This window comes from Hibiscus syriacus, unplaced genomic scaffold (assembly GCF_006381635.1).
Source record: "Hibiscus syriacus cultivar Baekdansim isolate YM2019G1 unplaced genomic scaffold, ASM638163v2 tig00111105_pilon, whole genome shotgun sequence".
NCBI classification, from domain to species: Eukaryota; Viridiplantae; Streptophyta; class Magnoliopsida; order Malvales; family Malvaceae; genus Hibiscus; species Hibiscus syriacus.
The window spans coordinates 3,253,013-3,271,310 of NW_024062987.1; the positions used below are offsets into that span (position 1 = coordinate 3,253,013).

General features: G+C 34.2%; 3 protein-coding genes and 2 non-coding genes across 6 annotated transcripts; 1 reads left to right on the forward strand and 4 right to left on the reverse strand.

The window, feature by feature from the left end:
- Positions 1–539: 539 nt before the first annotated feature.
- Positions 540–10,470, reverse strand: LOC120153870 (40S ribosomal protein S14-like). Of its 2 annotated transcripts, none has more exons than XM_039165738.1 (6): positions 10,328–10,470; positions 9,763–9,882; positions 9,627–9,672; positions 9,362–9,447; positions 9,148–9,277; positions 540–783 (listed from the first exon to the last, which is right to left on the reverse strand). In XM_039165738.1, the coding sequence occupies exons 1-6, from the start codon at positions 10,328–10,330 to the stop codon at positions 716–718; spliced, it is 453 nt and encodes a 150-aa protein (XP_039021669.1). In that variant the 5' UTR covers positions 10,331–10,470; the 3' UTR covers positions 540–715. The 2 variants fall into 2 exon arrangements, with proteins under 2 accessions (XP_039021669.1, XP_039021668.1); XM_039165737.1 differs by lacking the exon at positions 540–783 and adding an exon at positions 8,878–9,055 and having other exon boundaries at positions 10,328–10,466.
- Positions 796–2,688, reverse strand: LOC120153871 (40S ribosomal protein S14-like). Its single transcript, XM_039165739.1, has 6 exons — positions 2,611–2,688; positions 2,216–2,263; positions 1,519–1,593; positions 1,378–1,423; positions 1,057–1,142; positions 796–973 (listed from the first exon to the last, which is right to left on the reverse strand). Exons 1-6 carry the CDS (start codon positions 2,611–2,613, stop codon positions 809–811), a joined length of 423 nt encoding a protein of 140 aa, XP_039021670.1. The 5' UTR covers positions 2,614–2,688; the 3' UTR covers positions 796–808.
- Positions 10,471–11,827: 1,357 nt separating the features above from the next.
- On the reverse strand, positions 11,828–11,907 carry TRNAL-UAG. Its single transcript has one exon. It is a non-coding gene; the product is annotated as a tRNA-Leu (tRNA).
- Positions 11,908–11,969: 62 nt separating this feature from the next.
- TRNAN-GUU lies at positions 11,970–12,043 on the reverse strand. Its single transcript has one exon. It is a non-coding gene; the product is annotated as a tRNA-Asn (tRNA).
- A 2,200-nt stretch (positions 12,044–14,243) lies between these two features.
- LOC120153696 (probable CCR4-associated factor 1 homolog 11) lies at positions 14,244–15,338 on the forward strand. Its single transcript, XM_039165606.1, has one exon. It carries the CDS (start codon positions 14,387–14,389, stop codon positions 15,233–15,235), a length of 849 nt encoding a protein of 282 aa, XP_039021537.1. The 5' UTR covers positions 14,244–14,386; the 3' UTR covers positions 15,236–15,338.
- Positions 15,339–18,298: the final 2,960 nt, after the last annotated feature.

Consider the following 18,298-nt stretch of genomic DNA (forward strand, 5'->3'; position numbering starts at 1 on the left):
GAAATAAGTATGTCGGTGATGATCATGTTATATGTGTGATAGAAGATGAAACATCTAGTAAGATTATAGCTTCAGGGAGTGTTTTTATCGAGAAGAAGTTCATAAGGAAGTGTGGTAAAGTGGGCACATAGAAGATGTGGTGGTTGATGCCGGTGCTCGAGGGTTGCAACTGGGGAAGAAAATTGTAGGTTTTCTTGCGGATCATGCTCGTTCCATGGGTTGTTATAAGGTTATTTTGGATTGCAGCAATGAGAACAAGGCGTTATATGAGAAATGTGGCTTTAAGCACAAGGAGATTCAGATGGTTAAGTATTTTGTTTGAATGTAATGTTTTGCTGCTTCTGATGTTGAGTTCAATCATCAATGCCATATTTCTTTAAATATATTAACCTTCTCATCTTGTGAACTATCGCGGCTCACATACGATAATGTGACAAATCAATTCTGTCATTAATATCCTTCTTTTGGTTAAATGTATATTAATCCACAAATAAAACTAAGAACAATAAAGGCTTATCTATGAATTAAAGGAGCATAAAGAGTTCCACAACCATTTTGTCTAAATTAAGACTCAAGATCAAAATCCATTCAGGAACTATAAATGTGAAACAACAGAACGGGGCAACGCAAACCCGAATCTTATCAGAAAAATGTTTCAAAAACAAAAGAGAACTCCTAGCGTCAAAAGAACAGGAAATAGATACGAAGCGAAAGATCACAGCCTTCTTCCACGTCTGCCACCCTTTCTGCGGGTACTGTCAGTGGGAATGGGAGTAACATCCTCTGAGGTGAAGAAAAAGTTAGATTGTCAGTTTACAGAGTGTTGAAGTAAGTAAATGGAACCAATGAAATTGAACCCAGAGGATGAAAGATTTGTACCTATGCGTGCTGACTGGGCACCAGGACCTGGTGTCTTGGTCTTGTTACCTCCAGTAGCTCGGAGCTTTATGTGAAGGGCTGTAATACCCAACTCCTACAGATAACGTTCACGAACAAAAATAAGTTCAAGGCATGGAACTAAGTGGCACAAAATTCAATTAGGTAAGCAATAACAACCTTGCAGCGTTGGGAAACATCTTGTGCTGCAAGCATGGCTGCATAAGGGGAAGTCTCGTCCCTATCAGTTTTCACCTTCATTCCACCTATGTAAAATTCCGGGATTGGGCTATAAAAATATTAAAAATACTCTTCATAGAAACAACTTTGATAACGGACACGAACATCAGTGCACAGAGCAATGTTTGATTAACACATTATTAATTATAATAGCTTGAAAGATCTAGCTCTGGCATTTGAACAAATAGAACAAACTAAAACAGCTATAAAAATTGGGCGATGGCAAAAGAACCATTTTTGAAAGATCACCACAAACCATACCGGTGATGCGAACCATTGATTCCCTTCCAGACAAATCCGTCACATGCTGCAATCGCAATCAATGACATCATTTTAATAGGAACGAACTACTAGAAAATAAAACCAATATAAAACAGAAAAGCCAAGAATGTTATCACTTACTATGAATGTGTCGTTAAAAGAAGCAAAAATGTGAGCCACCCCAAAAACATACTCGCCTTCTCGAACAGCAGGTGCGATTTCGACTCCCTTTCCAACCAATAAAATCATTTGAAAGTCTCGGGTCTGGTTCCTTCACCGCATCAATTTGGAGTAAAATCTGTTGAGGGAGAACACGATCAAATAAATGCCAACTCCACCCTCCGCTATTATCAACCACAGCAACTAAAGGCAAGTGAGGCATCTCCTTCCGTATTTCTGGATCAACGAAATCAATGAGGGGACCAATATCATCCAGCCATGCGTCATACCAGAAGTCGATCTCCGTTCCCGAACCAACAGTCCAAATCAGACTAGCTCGGAATTCACTCCAGATTAGACAAAGCCCTCTCCAAAGCCGAGAACAATTCAAATTACGTAACTGTGATGGCACCCTATCAAAACAATTATGTTTCGTCCTGAGAAGACGAACCCAGAGGGCATCGGAATTCGAAACCAATTGAAACACAATTTTCATTAGGAAAGCGTCATTAACCTTCTTAATGCTTCGGAATCCCAGCCCACCATTAGCAACTGGTTTACAAAACATTCTCCCATTTCACTAAGTGCATACCACCCTTATTAGTCGACAGCCCCATACAAAACGACGAATCAAACGCTCAATACGTAAACAGGTCTTCTTGGGTAAAATCGCCGTCTGAAGAGTGTAAACATTCTCCTCCTTGGGCTCCCTAACCTTTCTCCTCGACTACAGAATACCACAAATCACAGAAATGTCACCTAAATCTGCCTTGAACTAACAAAAACACAAATAAAAAAAAAAGATCCTATGAATCTAAATAAACAACATTGACAACAAATACAACGTTTAAATCTAATCTACTTAGTAAATGATTCCAATAAGAAATTTCCCTTTCCAAATACTAAAAGAGAAAGCTTTTCAAATTTCCAGATTTTAGCTTCAGTTCTTTTGTATTTACAGTTAGTATGTAAAATTCCACTCTTTCAAATTTGTATTTTCTAAACCCAAATCCTATACTTTCATTTTTCTCAGATGCAAACAAAATATAGCTTGACGTTGAGAGAAAAGATTACCATGGCTTCAGGCGAAATGCAAGAGAGCTGTCAAACTAGGGCTTTTGGTGAGCGATTCAGAGTATGACAGTTTAGTTTTGTATTTTAGATTATCAGTTACAGGTTTTTATAGCTAGGGTTGTGATAGCCTTGAGAGTAAATGACGAAAAGGACCTTGAATTAGATTAACTTGCTCAAATTATCATTTTGGTCCTTCCAGTTTAGTTTTGTATTTTAGATTCTTTATAAACCAATATATGATTTATTGACGGGAAAAATCATTTTGAATACTATGATGATTTATTAGTAAGACGACTCTCATTATCTATTTTTTGTGTCAATGATATTATTTTATTAATGAAAAATCATACACTAAGAGACATCAGTGCAAGTCTCATTAAAAATCTAATGGAGGAAAAAGTACCCATACTAATGTCGGGAAAGGGTCATTAACAACAATTACAAAGAAGAACGGGAAATATCCTTGTGCAAAGCCGTAAGAATCCATCTCGGCGGATCTCCAAAGTAATATGTTTCCCAGGTATCCTCATTTGCATTCTTTGCCATTATATCAGCCACATTGTTACCTTCACGTCGAATATGTTGAATAAGTCACGATGGTGAAGCTCGTCCAAATGTCATTTAAGGAAATGGCTCCCCTTGTAATCATCCTTCAGTACGCTAATAGCCTCCAGGCTATCCATTTCAAGAATTAACTTCCGACATCCATAGTCCCAAGCATAAACCAAAGCGTAATAAGCTCCCCATAGTTCAGCATCAAGCGCCGAACAAATATCGAGGAATTTCGAAAAGCCAAAGCACCAGCCACCTTCCTCATTTTCCGAGCAGCACCGCCACATTTGGCCAAACCAGTCGTGCAACAACGAGCGCCATCCGAATTTACCTTTAGCTAATGGCGTTCAGGAAGCCTTCATTTCTTGGTGACCATGCATGTACTGCCAGTCAAACACTCATTGCTATTAACTCCTTCAGCACACGGCGATAGTGAAATTAAGTGTTTGCTTCGGTCAATCATTGAACCTCGACCGGCCATTCCATTATTAAAAATAAAAGAGTTCCTATCAAGCCACAAGTACCAAAGAATATAAGCAAACAGCTTATCCCAATTCTCTTTGCCTCTACAAAAAGGACTTGATTTTACCAGATTACGGATCATCCATTCATGCAAATCAACGTTCATAAACTGATTCAGATCAGAATCTGGAAGCATTGCAGTCCAAACCGATATTGCTGGGGAGCATTTCCTGAATATATGATCCACATCTTCGATAATAGCACCACAAAAAGCGTTTGTCATTAGCTTCTTGTGACACGCCAGCCATAGGAAATATTTGACTCGAGGTAATCCTCGAAATTTATGAATCACCGACCAAATCGGCTCCTCACTCTCCTCTAATGCCCCTAGGCGTAACATGTACGCCAATTTGATCGTAAAGGTGCGATTTCGACTCCCTTTCCAACCAATAAAATCATTTGAAAGTCTCGGGTCTGGTTCCTTCACCGCATCAATTTGGAGTAAAATCTGTTGAGGGAGAACACGATCAAATAAATGCCAACTCCACCCTCCGCTATTATCAACCACAGCAACTAAAGGCAAGTGAGGCATCTCCTTCCGTATTTCTGGATCAACGAAATCAATGAGGGGACCAATATCATCCAGCCATGCGTCATACCAGAAGTCGATCTCCGTTCCCGAACCAACAGTCCAAATCAGACTAGCTCGGAATTCACTCCAGATTAGACAAAGCCCTCTCCAAAGCCGAGAACAATTCAAATTACGTAACTGTGATGGCACCCTATCAAAACAATTATATTTCGTCCTGAGAAGACGAACCCAGAGGGCATCGGAATTCGAAACCAATTGAAACACAATTTTCATTAGGAAAGCGTCATTAACCTTCTTAATGCTTCGGAATCCCAGCCCACCATTAGCAACTGGTTTACAAAACATTCTCCCATTTCACTAAGTGCATACCACCCTTATTAGTCGACAGCCCCATACAAAACGACGAATCAAACGCTCAATACGTAAACAGGTCTTCTTGGGTAACATCGCCGTCTGAAGAGTGTATGTAGGAATTGCCGCCAATACTGATTTAACTAGAACAAATCTGCCTTCCATCCATTAAGTTTACGTTCAACCATTTGGATTAAGTAGTAATACGAAGCCTCAGTAACCCGACGATGCAAAAGTGGAACGCCAAGATATTTACCAAGGTCGGACGCTTCCTTAAAACCAAATCCTGAACTTATTTGATCTCGCAGCCCATGACGCACATTCTTCGAGAAGAAAATAGTGGTTTTGACAGCATTGATTTTATGCCCGGATGCTTTGCAAAAATCATCCAGAACCGATTTCATCATGTTGACTTGATCCATAGAAGCTTCCGCGAATAAGAGCAAATCATCAGCAAAATTTAAAATTTTGATTCTATTTTTAAAGAATTAATTTCTTATGTTATTATATCAAGTCAATTAGTAATTGATATATTATAGTCTAATTAAATAATATGTTTTAGCTCAAATCATTTACAATTTTCTATTACTTGATTGATGTACGATACTAAAAAATCAGAATTATCTCGAGATGAATTTGATTCTTTAATGACAAATTAATAAAAAAAATTATTTTGATGATGATATATTCACATTTCAAATGATTTTTATATAAATCAAATAACAAAATTTTGAAATGACATGATCAAACACTTGAAATGCATTGAACTCTCAACCGATCAAACTCTATAGCATCTTCCTTTATCTGTCAAATTAGATAATACGTGCATGGATCATGAATGTGTTTGTTAAAGGATTAAAAATGTCATTTTTTTTTTCATCGATATTTTGACCGTCATTTCACATGTTAACATGCTTAAAGTTATGTTCGGATAAGTTCAAAAGTGAACGATGAAGAGAAAACAACAAATATTTTGTATAGTACAAATCTTGAGATATCCATATATTTATGTTGGTATAATTTTGTCAATTTATGTTTCATGTTTCGTATCTAATATTATGATATCCAAATCGGACGGTTGTTAATGAGAAGTCTTCTGAGCCTTTAGGGTTCAGCTCTGGTAAAAAGTGGCTTTCCTTTCGGTTGCTCGTTTAAACCTCTTCTTTTGCTTTGAAGTCGACAGGTGTTAGCTTTCGTCTCTATACGTATGTGCGTGTATATACAAAGATAAAAAATATTTCAATATCATGAAATCGGGTAATTATGTGGTATGAATAAGAATTATGACTGTTTTCCAAAATGGCTGGTTATATAGTAATTAAGAATTATATATTTTTTTAAATAAACAGAAATACGTGTTTTTTTTCAAAATTATTCGTAAGCGAGACCAATGAAAAAAATTATTCGTACATGATTATAACCATTAATACAAAAAAATGTTAAGTAAGGATCAAATAATCTCGATAGCAAAGAAATTATTACTTTTGTGCCGATTTGCAGTTTGTAAAACAATCTTTTCAATTGTAGAATTTGGTTGTAATGCTTATGTTTTCTGTTAAATTTCTCTACAAATAGATATAAAATAATCAAAGTCTAGGTTTTGTCTCTTCTTTTGTCCTTTCTTGGTATAATTGGCAGCTAAATTAATGTTCCTTTGTTTTGATTTGATTTTCTCATAAACTTTGCCTTAACTGCATCCACTGAATTGAAATAAAGCTACTTTAAAAGACCCTTTTTTTTGCTTTTAATTAATGGTTATTTGGTTTGCTATTTTCAGGATGGAATCAATTTTCCGACTTCTTTTGCATGAAAAAGTCCTTGTTCAAGGTGATGATCCTGACCTGAAGCTGCTTACTTTGACTGGCTATCATATGCGTGATCTTGCTACCATACTCGAAACAGCAAAATGGTAGGTATTGATTCATATTTTCTCTTCAGTTTTATATCCATTTAGCCAATTTATGTTTTTTTGAGTTCACTTAATTAGCTCACTTCATTGTTTGCTTCAATTAGTTGGAAGATTTTGAACGAGCAGTTAACTCATCAGCTAGGATGGACCAGTCTGCCTTTAAGAAGCATGTAATTTCCAGACATAAACAGTTTATTATAGCCATTAGAGAACAGATAAATAATGTTGAGAAAAGCTTGGAGGAAATGGAAATGGGCAACCCCATGAAAAACTCGTGTGGAAATTTGAATGAGCAAGATAGAGACGGTCTGGCATTATTTCTTTCTGGTGAGGATCGCAATGAACGTGATATTCGTTTTGACTCAGATGATAATGATAGTGGCAGCTTGAAAAGATTTCTTGATCCGGTCAAAGCATCTTGCTCGACAGATGCAGGAATTGTTGCTAATGGATGTGGAGAAATCAAGGAGGTAAATATGAATGGTGTTGTGGACAGTAGCCATTGCTGTGATTCTGTGAAGGAGAATAACTTAAGGAAGGTGGGTTCTCATTATTCTATAAAATTGGGACATGATCCAGCAAACGCTTGTAATGGGAATGCTCAAGATAGAAGTTGGGATTTAGAAGCTGGTGAAAGCAAAGCTAAGTGTTCCTTCCATGAGAATAAGTTGAGTGGTTCCTCCAGCAGAACTAATCTCTTTGGGTTCTTCGATAATTTATGGAATGCATATGGAAATAGGGTTCCTAGCAGCTATACGAAGCGAATGAAAGATGGTGAAAAAGGGCATTCATCATTGTACATTGATGCGCCTCGTGCTGCATGGGTATGTTTCAGTATCCGTCCTAATCCTTCAGTCCATCTTACATTAATCTTTGGAAGGTGTACCAATGAAGTAGTTAGCTCTGGATTCTGTACTAGTATCAAACGAAATTGAATTCTTTTTTGCTAATGTTATAAAGAACCAAATTTGGAACAATAAGCAATGTGGTTTTGTGCATTTATTCGTTGAATTGCTAAACTTGCTTATTGCCTATTTTTTTGCAGGTTGCAATAATTCATCATTTCCTCTATAGCAGAGAGTCGTGTTATATTGGTCAATAACCTCTTCTTATGGTCTGAAACTCTTTCACAGGGTCCACATATTGGGCTAAGTTTGGCACTTGAGGACTGTGGTCACCGGAGATTACATGAGTTTCTCGTAAAGGCCATGCACCAAGGAGGCTTGGGGCGTGTGATGCCAGATTTGTTAATCCGGCGATCCATACAAATGATACTGACAGTAGTATTTGTCTTCACTCTTTTAGGTAAGCACTTGATATCTATATGCAATATTATATTTATCATACTCAATTTCTAATGATCTGTCTGTCTGATGCATTTTTTATCATCGATTGTATTGCATACATCTTTAACTTGTTAGCGATTCTTCTGATAGAATTGTTTTCATTCTTGTTTTCCAATCACCTGAGGTTCGCTGATATACTATTTCTGCTGTGACTTGGGGGATTATATGACCGATCACCTGGTGCATGGGTAACAAAGAACCAAATCATAAGTGTGATTTTTGGTAATGTTTCCTTTAAGAACTTAATTGACTTGCAATAGGAAAAAAGGTTGTGCTTTAATATAGAGAAAGGGGTTATGTTTTCGTCACTGAATCATATTGTTTATAAATCATCGAATTCCTTACAAAATGCTTCAGCATGCTGAATGAATCTATTTACTTAGATATATAACGCTTGGTTTTGCATTACATCTTGTCAACCCTTACACCATGAGAGAAATATATGCTTTTCTTTTAAAATAAAGGTATGCAGGATATAAATTTATTCTATATCCAATATTTCTATTCATTCAGGTGTATTGATCTTCTACGTGGCTTGAAAACGGCAATTTGCAATTCAATGACCCCAAAACCGTATGTATGAAAAAACTTGTGTTTTGCACGTCGATATTCCTTTGATTTAGTTGTTCTGTAAGTTTTGATGTTCTACAGCCATTAAGCCGCTAGTCTGTTATGCTTTATTTCTTATTAATCTTTTTCAGATTTTTTTTAAACTGATTTAGAGAAAGTCTATGATTCAATTTAAGGCACAGGAGACTCCATGGACAGTGGATATTCATTTGTATAATCACAATTAAACATGAATATCAGTCATCAAATCGCAATGTCGAAAGAGTTCATAAGCCACCAAAAACTGCCAAAAATGCTTATAAATTGAGCGACAATGAAAGACTTTAAAACAGAGTTATCCATAAGCATACTATCAGCCCACAAGTCAAACCAGGAACAATAAAAACTACCTTTGCATTAAAAAGATGCATAAAAAGACTTTTTGTCTGAATTAAGATTCAAGATCAAGATCGATTCAGGGACTTATAAATGTGCAACAGCAGAACAGGGCAAAGCAAACTTGAATCTTATAAGAAAATTGTTTCAAAAAGGAATTACAACTCCTAGTGTCAAAGGAGCAGCAGCGGCAGCCAAGTAATAGATATAGAATGAAAAATCACAGCCTTCTTCCACGTCTGCCACCCTTTCTACGGGTACTATCAGTGGGAATGGGAGTAACGTCCTCTGCGGTGAAGAAAATGTTACATTGTCAGTTTACAAGGGTTGGGAGAAAATGGACCCAATGAAATTGAATCGAAAAGATGAATGATTTGTACCTATGCGCCCTATTTTCATGCCTGAACGAGCAAGGGCTCTAAGTGCTGACTGGGCACCAGGACCTGGTGTCTTGGTCTTGTTACCTCCAGTAGCACGGAGCTTTATATGAAGGGCTGTAATACCCAACTCCTGCAAATACCGTTCATGAGAAAAAAATAAGTTCAAGGCATGGAACTAAATGGCACAAAGTTCAAATAGGTAAGCAATAACAACCTTGCAGCGTTGAGAAACATCTTGTGCTGCAAGCATGGCTGCATAAGGTGAAGACTCGTCCCTGTCAGCTTTCACCTTCATCCCACCTATGTATATAAACAAATGTAAAAATACTTTTCACAGAAACAACTCCTCAGTGCACGTCAATGTTTGATTAACAAGATACTGTTAATAACAAAATCTCAAATAATTCAATGAAATTGGGGGATGACAAAAACCCAATATACCAAAAGAACCATTTTCAAAAGATGAACACAAACCATACCGGTTATGCGAACCATTGTTTCCCTTCCAGACAAATCTGTCACATGCTGCAATTGCAATTCAATGACATCATTTTGAATGTAGTGAATTACCAGGAAATAAAATCAATGTAAAACAGAGAGAATGTTATCACTTACTATAAATGTGTCATTAAAAGAAGCAAAAATGTGTGCCACTCCAAAAACATACTCGCCTTCTCGGACAGCAGGTCCAAGGGTAGTATTCTCTTCCTTGGGCTCCCTAACCTTTCTCCTCGACTACAGAATACCACAAATCAACGCAAGTGTCATCTAAATCTGCTTTAAATTAACAAAAACACTAATAAAAAAAGATCCTATGAATCTAAATAAATACCATCGGCAACAAATGTGAAGTTAAATCTAATCTAATTAGTAAATTATTCCAACAAGAAGTTTCCCCTCCCAAAGACTACAAGACAAAGCTTTTCACATTTCCAGGTTTTATTTAGCCTCAGTGTTTTTCAAGCATGGAAACGTAACCGAAGCTAGCCACTGCAATGTTTATGAGACCAAAAAAAAAAATTAAACAGATCACATAGTTTGTTACATTTTCACAGTAAGTATGCAAAATTCCACTCTTTTAGTTTATATTTTCTATAACAAAATCCCAAACTTTATTCTTCTCGGCTACTAAACAGGATTTAGCTTGACATTGAGAGAAAATAATAAAATCAAGACTTACCATAGCTTCGGGCAAAATGCAAGAGATGTCAAATTGGGGCTTTTGAGAGCGGTTTTGCAGATGACAGATTCAGCTTTGGAAGAGATGCTGCGAAAACTCAGTTAAAACTGTTTTATAGTTAGGGTTTTGACATCCTAGAGAGTAAATGACGAAAAGGACCTTAAGTTAGATTAACTTGCTCAAATTGTTGTTTTGGTCCTCTGATTTATTTTATGGTCTAGTCATCTTACCACCATTGATATTATGTTTTAGTCTAATATCATTAACATATGTTAAAAAATATATTTTGGATGATGTAGAAATTTTTTTATAAAAACAACTAATTTTATTCAAAATAAAAAAACATCCTAAATTATAAGGAAAGATTAAATCTAACCAATAAATTTGAACAAAGATAAATACAAACAAATCTGATTATATCAACAAACAACCACAAAAGTGGATCAATCTATTGAAAGATCACCGAAAAACTGCAAATTAGACTCAAGCGACGTGAAAAACTATTCACGAATGTAAATTGGGTATCTAAATCCAATATGAGGATCCAAAGAATGGAAAATCAATAAGATATCATATAAGCATTATCTTAATCAATTGTGACGATGTCAAATCAACCCTTAGGAAAAAAAGATAAATGAAAAAAATGACTAAAACATGTAAAAAAACATAAAAAAGTGTGTCATAAAGACATATGAAAACGTGCAACACAATCATACTTATTAAAAATAAAATAAAATAAAGATCTAATATAGAAAAGAAAAAGATAATAAAGACCACTGGTGGTCGACAACCAACATTAAAATTAGTGCTGCCATCGATCAATAAAGACGAAAAAGAAGAGAGATGAGTGATATATCAATGAGAGAAAATTAGTTTTTTAGATTTTTTTTTTGGAAAATGAATTTTTATTATTTTAAAAACTAAAACAAAATTATCTTAATATTTAGTTGAATTTTTTTATTTTCATGAAGATTTGATTTTAACAATCTTAACTTCATATTGTTTGAATGATTATGTTATCTTGTTTAAGACAATATGAAAAATGGAGAGGTAAGATAATTGTAACTGCATACAGAATTGTGTTAGATGAAACACGATAATTGAGGTAGAATATGACGATTGATAATTGTAATTATATACGGAATTGCGTTAAATGAAACACAATAATTGAAGTAGAACATGACGATTGATAATTGGAAGCATGATGTTATTGTGATAACGATCAGAAGTAGAAGGTTGAGGGAGGGGTCTCCACATCTATTCTTATGAGATGTCTTAGAATGACAACTTGGAACATGACTGCTTGCAGCGGAAACTCTGTGTAGCAGTATTCATATATAATTGTATATATGTAATAACCGTTAAGCACAATAATAACGTGCAAGTTTTCTGATACTGTAAAAGATTTCTTATAGATAAATATTTTTGGCTTTACCATTTTACATGAAAAAAGAATGAAGAAGATTATCATATACGTATATCAAGCACAAAAATGGATTATGACAGCTGTGGGATTTGAACCCACGCCCTTTCGGACCAGAGCCTAAATCTGGCGCCTTAGACCACTCGGCCAAACTGTAAGTTGAAAAATCATATACATAAATTTATTTATAATTATTATAATTTTGACAAAAAAATAAAACGCTAGAAGGAGGGCTTGAATCTCCGACCTTGTGGTTAACAGCCACACGCTCTAACCAACTGAGCTATTCCAGCTTTGGTATTTGCCAATGAATAATGTAATCCCTCCTATACATTAATTAGAGGATGATAATGTGAAATGCCAACTATGTAAATTGATATTTTTTATTAATTTATAGTGATTATAAGTGGTAATATCTATTTTAATAACTCTTGACAATTTGATATTTAATGCTTAAACATTATATAGTTCTTGGTACTCGAACTTAGAATTTCTAAGAATAACAATTATCCCTTTAATCATTAAGATCGTTTGATTCGAACGTAAATTATTGCATTATATAATTGTAAGGCTAAAAAAATAATAGTTTTATTTTTTAAGAAAAAGAAAAATTTTAGAAAAAATATAAATATGACACATGTCACTTAACAGTTTTTCAACGGCAGTTACGAACCAAATACTTAAAAGTACAACAAATAAAACATTAGACAACTATTTTAAAATATATATATATTTAAGCATCAAAAATAAATTTTAAATATAGGTTAACATTTATTTTTATATTAATCATTTTATAATTAATATTCAAGATAGATTCTTTTTACATAATATACATAACAGATCTTAAATTATCTTAAAACCGAAAGTTTTTAAAAATATGTAAAAAACTTATTAAATTGTATGATATATATGGAATATATAATTAAAAACACAATGATTAGTTAAATAGGTAAAATATAGTAAATACTATATATTAAATAATATTATCTAATTAATTAATTAATTAATTATAGACCATAAATTAAAGGAAAATTATTTAAATGGTTGCTTTCATTCTTTTAAGTGTTCACTTTTGATCCAATTTTTTTAAAAGTAACACTTGGATAATTTATGTTATCAATTCATAAGGTTTCGGTCAGGTATGTTATCGACTTATAACATTTTGATCACTGTGTTAGTTTGATAATGTTGCATGATAGTAAAAGTGATTTATTTTTAATTCTACCATGGATAAAACACTAATTTAACTCCTAAACATTAGATATATTTTTATTTGGCCTTTATATTTTATATAAAATATCAAATGAATCTTTTCGGAGTCCTCCGTCATCGTCTATTGCTCACCATCACCGTCGATCATTATCGACTGTTACCGATCATTGTCTTCAACAACCGTTAGACCTCAAAATTTTCAATTCTCGTCTTTTTAGCATCTTAAACGGGATTGAAATGTTAGTTTTATCGAAAAATACCTCAAACTTTACAAATCTAACCTAAAACTTACAACTTCCTTTAAAACGAAATCATAATATAAACATATCATTAATATTATTTTAAAAATTAAAAATTAAAAAACTAAAATTATATCAAACATTCTAACTTAAAAACAGTCATACCTTTATAGAATGGCCCATGGAACCTGAGTACATTCTTTTAACTCAATTTACAATACAACAGAAATTGTATGGCCCTTAAGTGATGTTACTGGTTCAAATAAATTTATGAAATTAATATATTTTCAAATTAATATTGTAGCATACCAAATTCAACTCAAAATATCTTATAGATTTAAAAATATTATATTCGGATTATCATAAAAGATCTATATTTTTTTAAAAAAATTATTTCTTAAAACTAAATAATTTAAAATAAATGAAGGTTGATATGTTAACAAAAAAAAAACACAAATCAAAATAATTTGCAAAAGTGGAGTTTCACAAAATTAAACATTTATACAGAAAGGCGATCATATTTTAAGTGTATTTACGTAATACAGACTCAACTAAAATAAATGAGTATTGTACTTAAAGATATAGGCTTGATGAAATTTCCTTTAAGATGTCGATGTCCTAATTTGAACATAATTGATGTCTAATTACTTGGGAGGAGTTAATAGTTCAAGCATTAAGCTTTACAAAATTCAAGAATAAACAACTACTTAACAAATATAATATGAAATATGTAATGCAATAATGATGAACATAAACATAATATGAAGTATCAAAGGTGTAACATAATTTGGCACAAATAATAAAGCATACCTTAGGCTTTTATTATCATGTCACATCATAAATTTAACGATATTTAACGTCTTAATTATTAAAATATTATACATGAATAATATAATATGTTAAAATGTTATAGATCGATAATATTAATGACTAAAATAATATTTTTTATATTCAATGACCAGAAGTGAATAATTTTAAAAAGAAAGAGACCGTTCCGATAGTTTTTCCTCAATTAAAATAAAAGCAATTTTAAAGTTCTATCTACCGTCTACAAATACTTTTCCCCTCTCGCTTCATCTTCTTTCGATCTTTCCCCCGAATTGAAACCCTAATAAAAAAAACAATTAATCAAAATATATGTCCAATAAAATAAAAGAGGGTTTTCGTTGAAAAAGATCGAAGAAAATGTCAGACAAACCACCACTAAGAAAGTCGGTTGTGATCCGATCCGTTTGGTGTCACACTTTGGAGTCCGAATTCGAGATAATCAGATCCGTCGTCGACAAATTTCTGATCATCTCAATGGACACGGAGTTCCCCGGCGTTGTTTTCAGGCCAAGTTCCCCTGGAAGCGGCGGCGCCCAGTACCTACGGCCGGCTGACCTCATGGATCATTATAAAAGCCTCAAAGCGAACGTCGATTTGCTGAAGATGATCCAACTCGGCTTAACACTCTCGGACGGTAACGGAAATTTACCAGATCTGGGCACGGAAAACCAATTTATCTGGGAATTCAATTTCAGAGACTTCGATATCGCGAACGATGCCCAGGCTCACGATTCCGTCGAACTTCTCCGTCGCCAAGGCATAGATTTTGAGAAAAACCGGGAAATGGGGATCGACTCGGTCCGGTTCGCGGAAATGATGATGTCATCGGGACTCGTTTTGAACGAGGACGTTACGTGGGTGACTTTCCACTGCGCGTACGATTTCGGATACCTCGTGAAGTGCTTGACGGGCGAGTCGTTACCGTTCAAACTCACCGATTTCTTGAGCCTCGTGCGCTTGCTCTTCGGAGACAGACTCTACGACGTCAAGCACTTGATAAGGTTCTGCGCTGGCTTGTACGGGGGGCTCGACCGAGCATCTAACTCTCTGTCTGTGAACCGGGCTATTGGGAAGAGCCATCAGGCCGGTTCCGATAGCTTGCTGACATTGGACGCGTGGTTGGAGGTCAAAAGAAGGTATTTTAGGGAGGGGGATGTTGAGAATTATGCTAATGTTCTTTATGGTTTGGAAGTTGAATCTTCATGAAATATTAATGCATTCTCTGCTGATAAGTCCTCATGGCATTTGTTTTTAGTTAAATCTTTGTACACAATTTCTGGGTTATTTGATCAATCATTAATATTAGTAATAGTTTGAGTTCCATTCTTTCATTTGCACACTCCCCATATTAAGAATTTATAATTTTTCTGCTAAAAATAAGCCATTAATCTATGAGTTGCATTTGAATAAGCTTTTGAGCTGTAATTTGTACCCAATGACAATATGCCTTAGGCCCTTGGCATTTAATTATCCGTAAAAAGATCTTTGGTGCTATTTGAGTACAAATGAAAGATAATGATCTATTTGATTACCTTCAGGGCTCTTGTTTTAATATTTTAGCCTTATTTATATTTTGGTTTGATGTTTACTTTAATGGTGAATAGAAAGCATTTTGCTGCAGGTAGATAGGATAAAGAGTACACCAAATTACCGACCTCAAAAAGAATCTTAAACAATGACAACCATGAGGACGGCTCTAAACTAACCATTGGCAATATCAATCCATGAGTCTTGTTTCTGTGCAGTGTTCTTAAGTGCTTATACTTGAAAGGGGTCAGATTATGGTTTTCATCCCTCTATTATACTTGGGATTTTTTGATAGTGCAGTTTAATTTGGTCTTTCTATTGTTATTAGTGTGAATTTTTGTTTGAAGAAATAAACCATATATATGTGAACTCTTTACAATCAAAGAAAAGAAGTTGCAAGAACTTGAGTCCATGGCTTTGTAGCGAAAGAACTGCTGATAAGAACACTAATGGTAATGATAAGAACCGTATCACCGTGCTTTAGTTATTTAGTGAAACTTCACGGAGCGGTGACTTGAAGATGATCTTACTTCTTCGTAGAGAAACTTGTGAAGCATCATAAATTGTTGAAACGGTAAAACCTGAGCGTCATACATGGCCAAAAAGTGTGTTGTCCCAAACTCGAGAAAAACGAGTCATTGTGGACCTAGAAAAACATGAGTCCCCGTCTTATTATTGTGAAAAGGTCTCCTCTTTTAAGAAATTTATGGAGATAGCTACAAGGATGAAGAGACGATGACAACAAAGCCGAGGACTATGATCATGGAGAAGAAAATTTAACTCAATCTCATTATTTGATTTTTTTAAAGAATTCTATATTAACCGATTAACAATAGTGATTTTTATTCAAGTATAATATTAATAGTAATTGAGGGATTAAATTATATTAAACTAAAGAACAATGTCTAGCGTAGCATAGACCCGAGTCTAAAAGACCGATAATGGATGTACGTGGTTTAAACTTAGATCCTAATATGCACTTAGGATGTCACTTTCTTGCTTACTGCTAGAACTTGTTTAAGTTTGTAGTTTGTACAGTATCCCAACAAATAGGCCTCCTTAGATGATGAAGTAGGCTCATGTAAAAGCATGTTATTACTCGATACATTTTTTATAACTAGAATGGTAATTTAGGCTGGATTAGCTCAAAACCAAAACTTGTTTAAATTCAGTTCAACTCACGCTAGGTCTATTGGTTGGATAAACAATTCAATCTTTGGACAAGTATAAAACATCAAGTCTTAAATTAATTTCACAACACGATGTATGAAATTTCTTCAATAATATTTTGGTTGACGTATGAATTGTTCTTATAATAAGTATTTACAAAATTTGATTGACGTATGCTTAATCCGTTCATGCATTAGTTTTTAAACGATTCAAATATGAAGTCTTCGTTTAATAGGGCCCGAAAATCATGGGCCTAATACTTAGTTGGCAGCCTTACAAGGGTATTCAAGCCTTCAATGTCGGCGTAAGAAAATTGGAATCCAGCAAACCATAGAGTAAGAGTTAGGACAAACCCTAAAATCAAATGTATATGAGAGGAAGACATTAGGAATGTAAACCCTTCAAAGACAATGCCAATCAGGGGTTCCCTCTTTGAGGGACAAGGATTGAAAACAATGGGGTTGAACTGTCCTTGGAGTGACTTGGGTAATTCATTTGATTTGACCCTAAATAGCCCACCATTTCCTTTTATTTGTCACGAAAAACCTGTCTTTAACAAGTCTTAGATATTGATCCTCCAAGTCAGAATGTACCAATTCATTGGTCCCCTAATTTGCTTTTAAGTTTTCTTCATTTTTCAAACTTTATTTTTTGTATGTTCCTTTCACAACAACGAGATATGTTGATAAATTTTGCCATCTTAATTAAGAGCCACACTATCATCCAGCTATGACCCAACACCCAAACTTCATGCCTTAAATAGATTACATATATTACGATATTTAAAAGTTTGGTCAAATTAAATTCGGATTTTGAATGTTAGAACTCAAGCTTGACTATATTATAATTGAACTTTTTTTAAATTTAATATTTTTTTTGTTTAAACCCTGTTAAATTTTAATTTGTGTTTCGAACCCGGGTAACTAATCCAACCCTTGGACAAGTCTACTTAAAAAAATTATATAGAATCTAAATATGTTAAATGATATTTTTGAAAATCAATTATATAAATTAAAAACATTGCTTAAAATTATTCATATAAAAGAAACTACTTCTACACCAAATTTTGCAAATGCTGGAGTTGAAGCATCAGCAAATGGAGATGAAGGAAATCACTGACTGCAAACAATTGCCTTAATTGGTTCAATTATAAGTAAATATATATATAGAGAACCTATTGGAGAGTATGTTTGTTTCCCTCTCTTTTTTCTTCTATTCTTAAAGAGAAAAGATATATCTTGTAGAAAACCCACGTTAGCTAGCAACTTTCTTTAGCTTTTCAGTTGAAGCATTGTGTGCTTTTGTAGGCACACAAGTAATTAGATGTTCCCCCTCGAGAGGAAAAATGTCAAAAGATTGGCTAGGTAGTGATTCATCACCCATCGTGTCTCCTTTCTTTCCTTGATATGTTTCAATATTAATACATATTTGATAAAATCATTAGTATTCGATCTATCGATCAACAAATTTAAATTATATCTTATAGAGACATATTATGAGATAATTTACTCAATTTGATCTAACGATTATTACTGTTCTTTTTATAAGTTGTAAACTTCATTAAGATAAAAA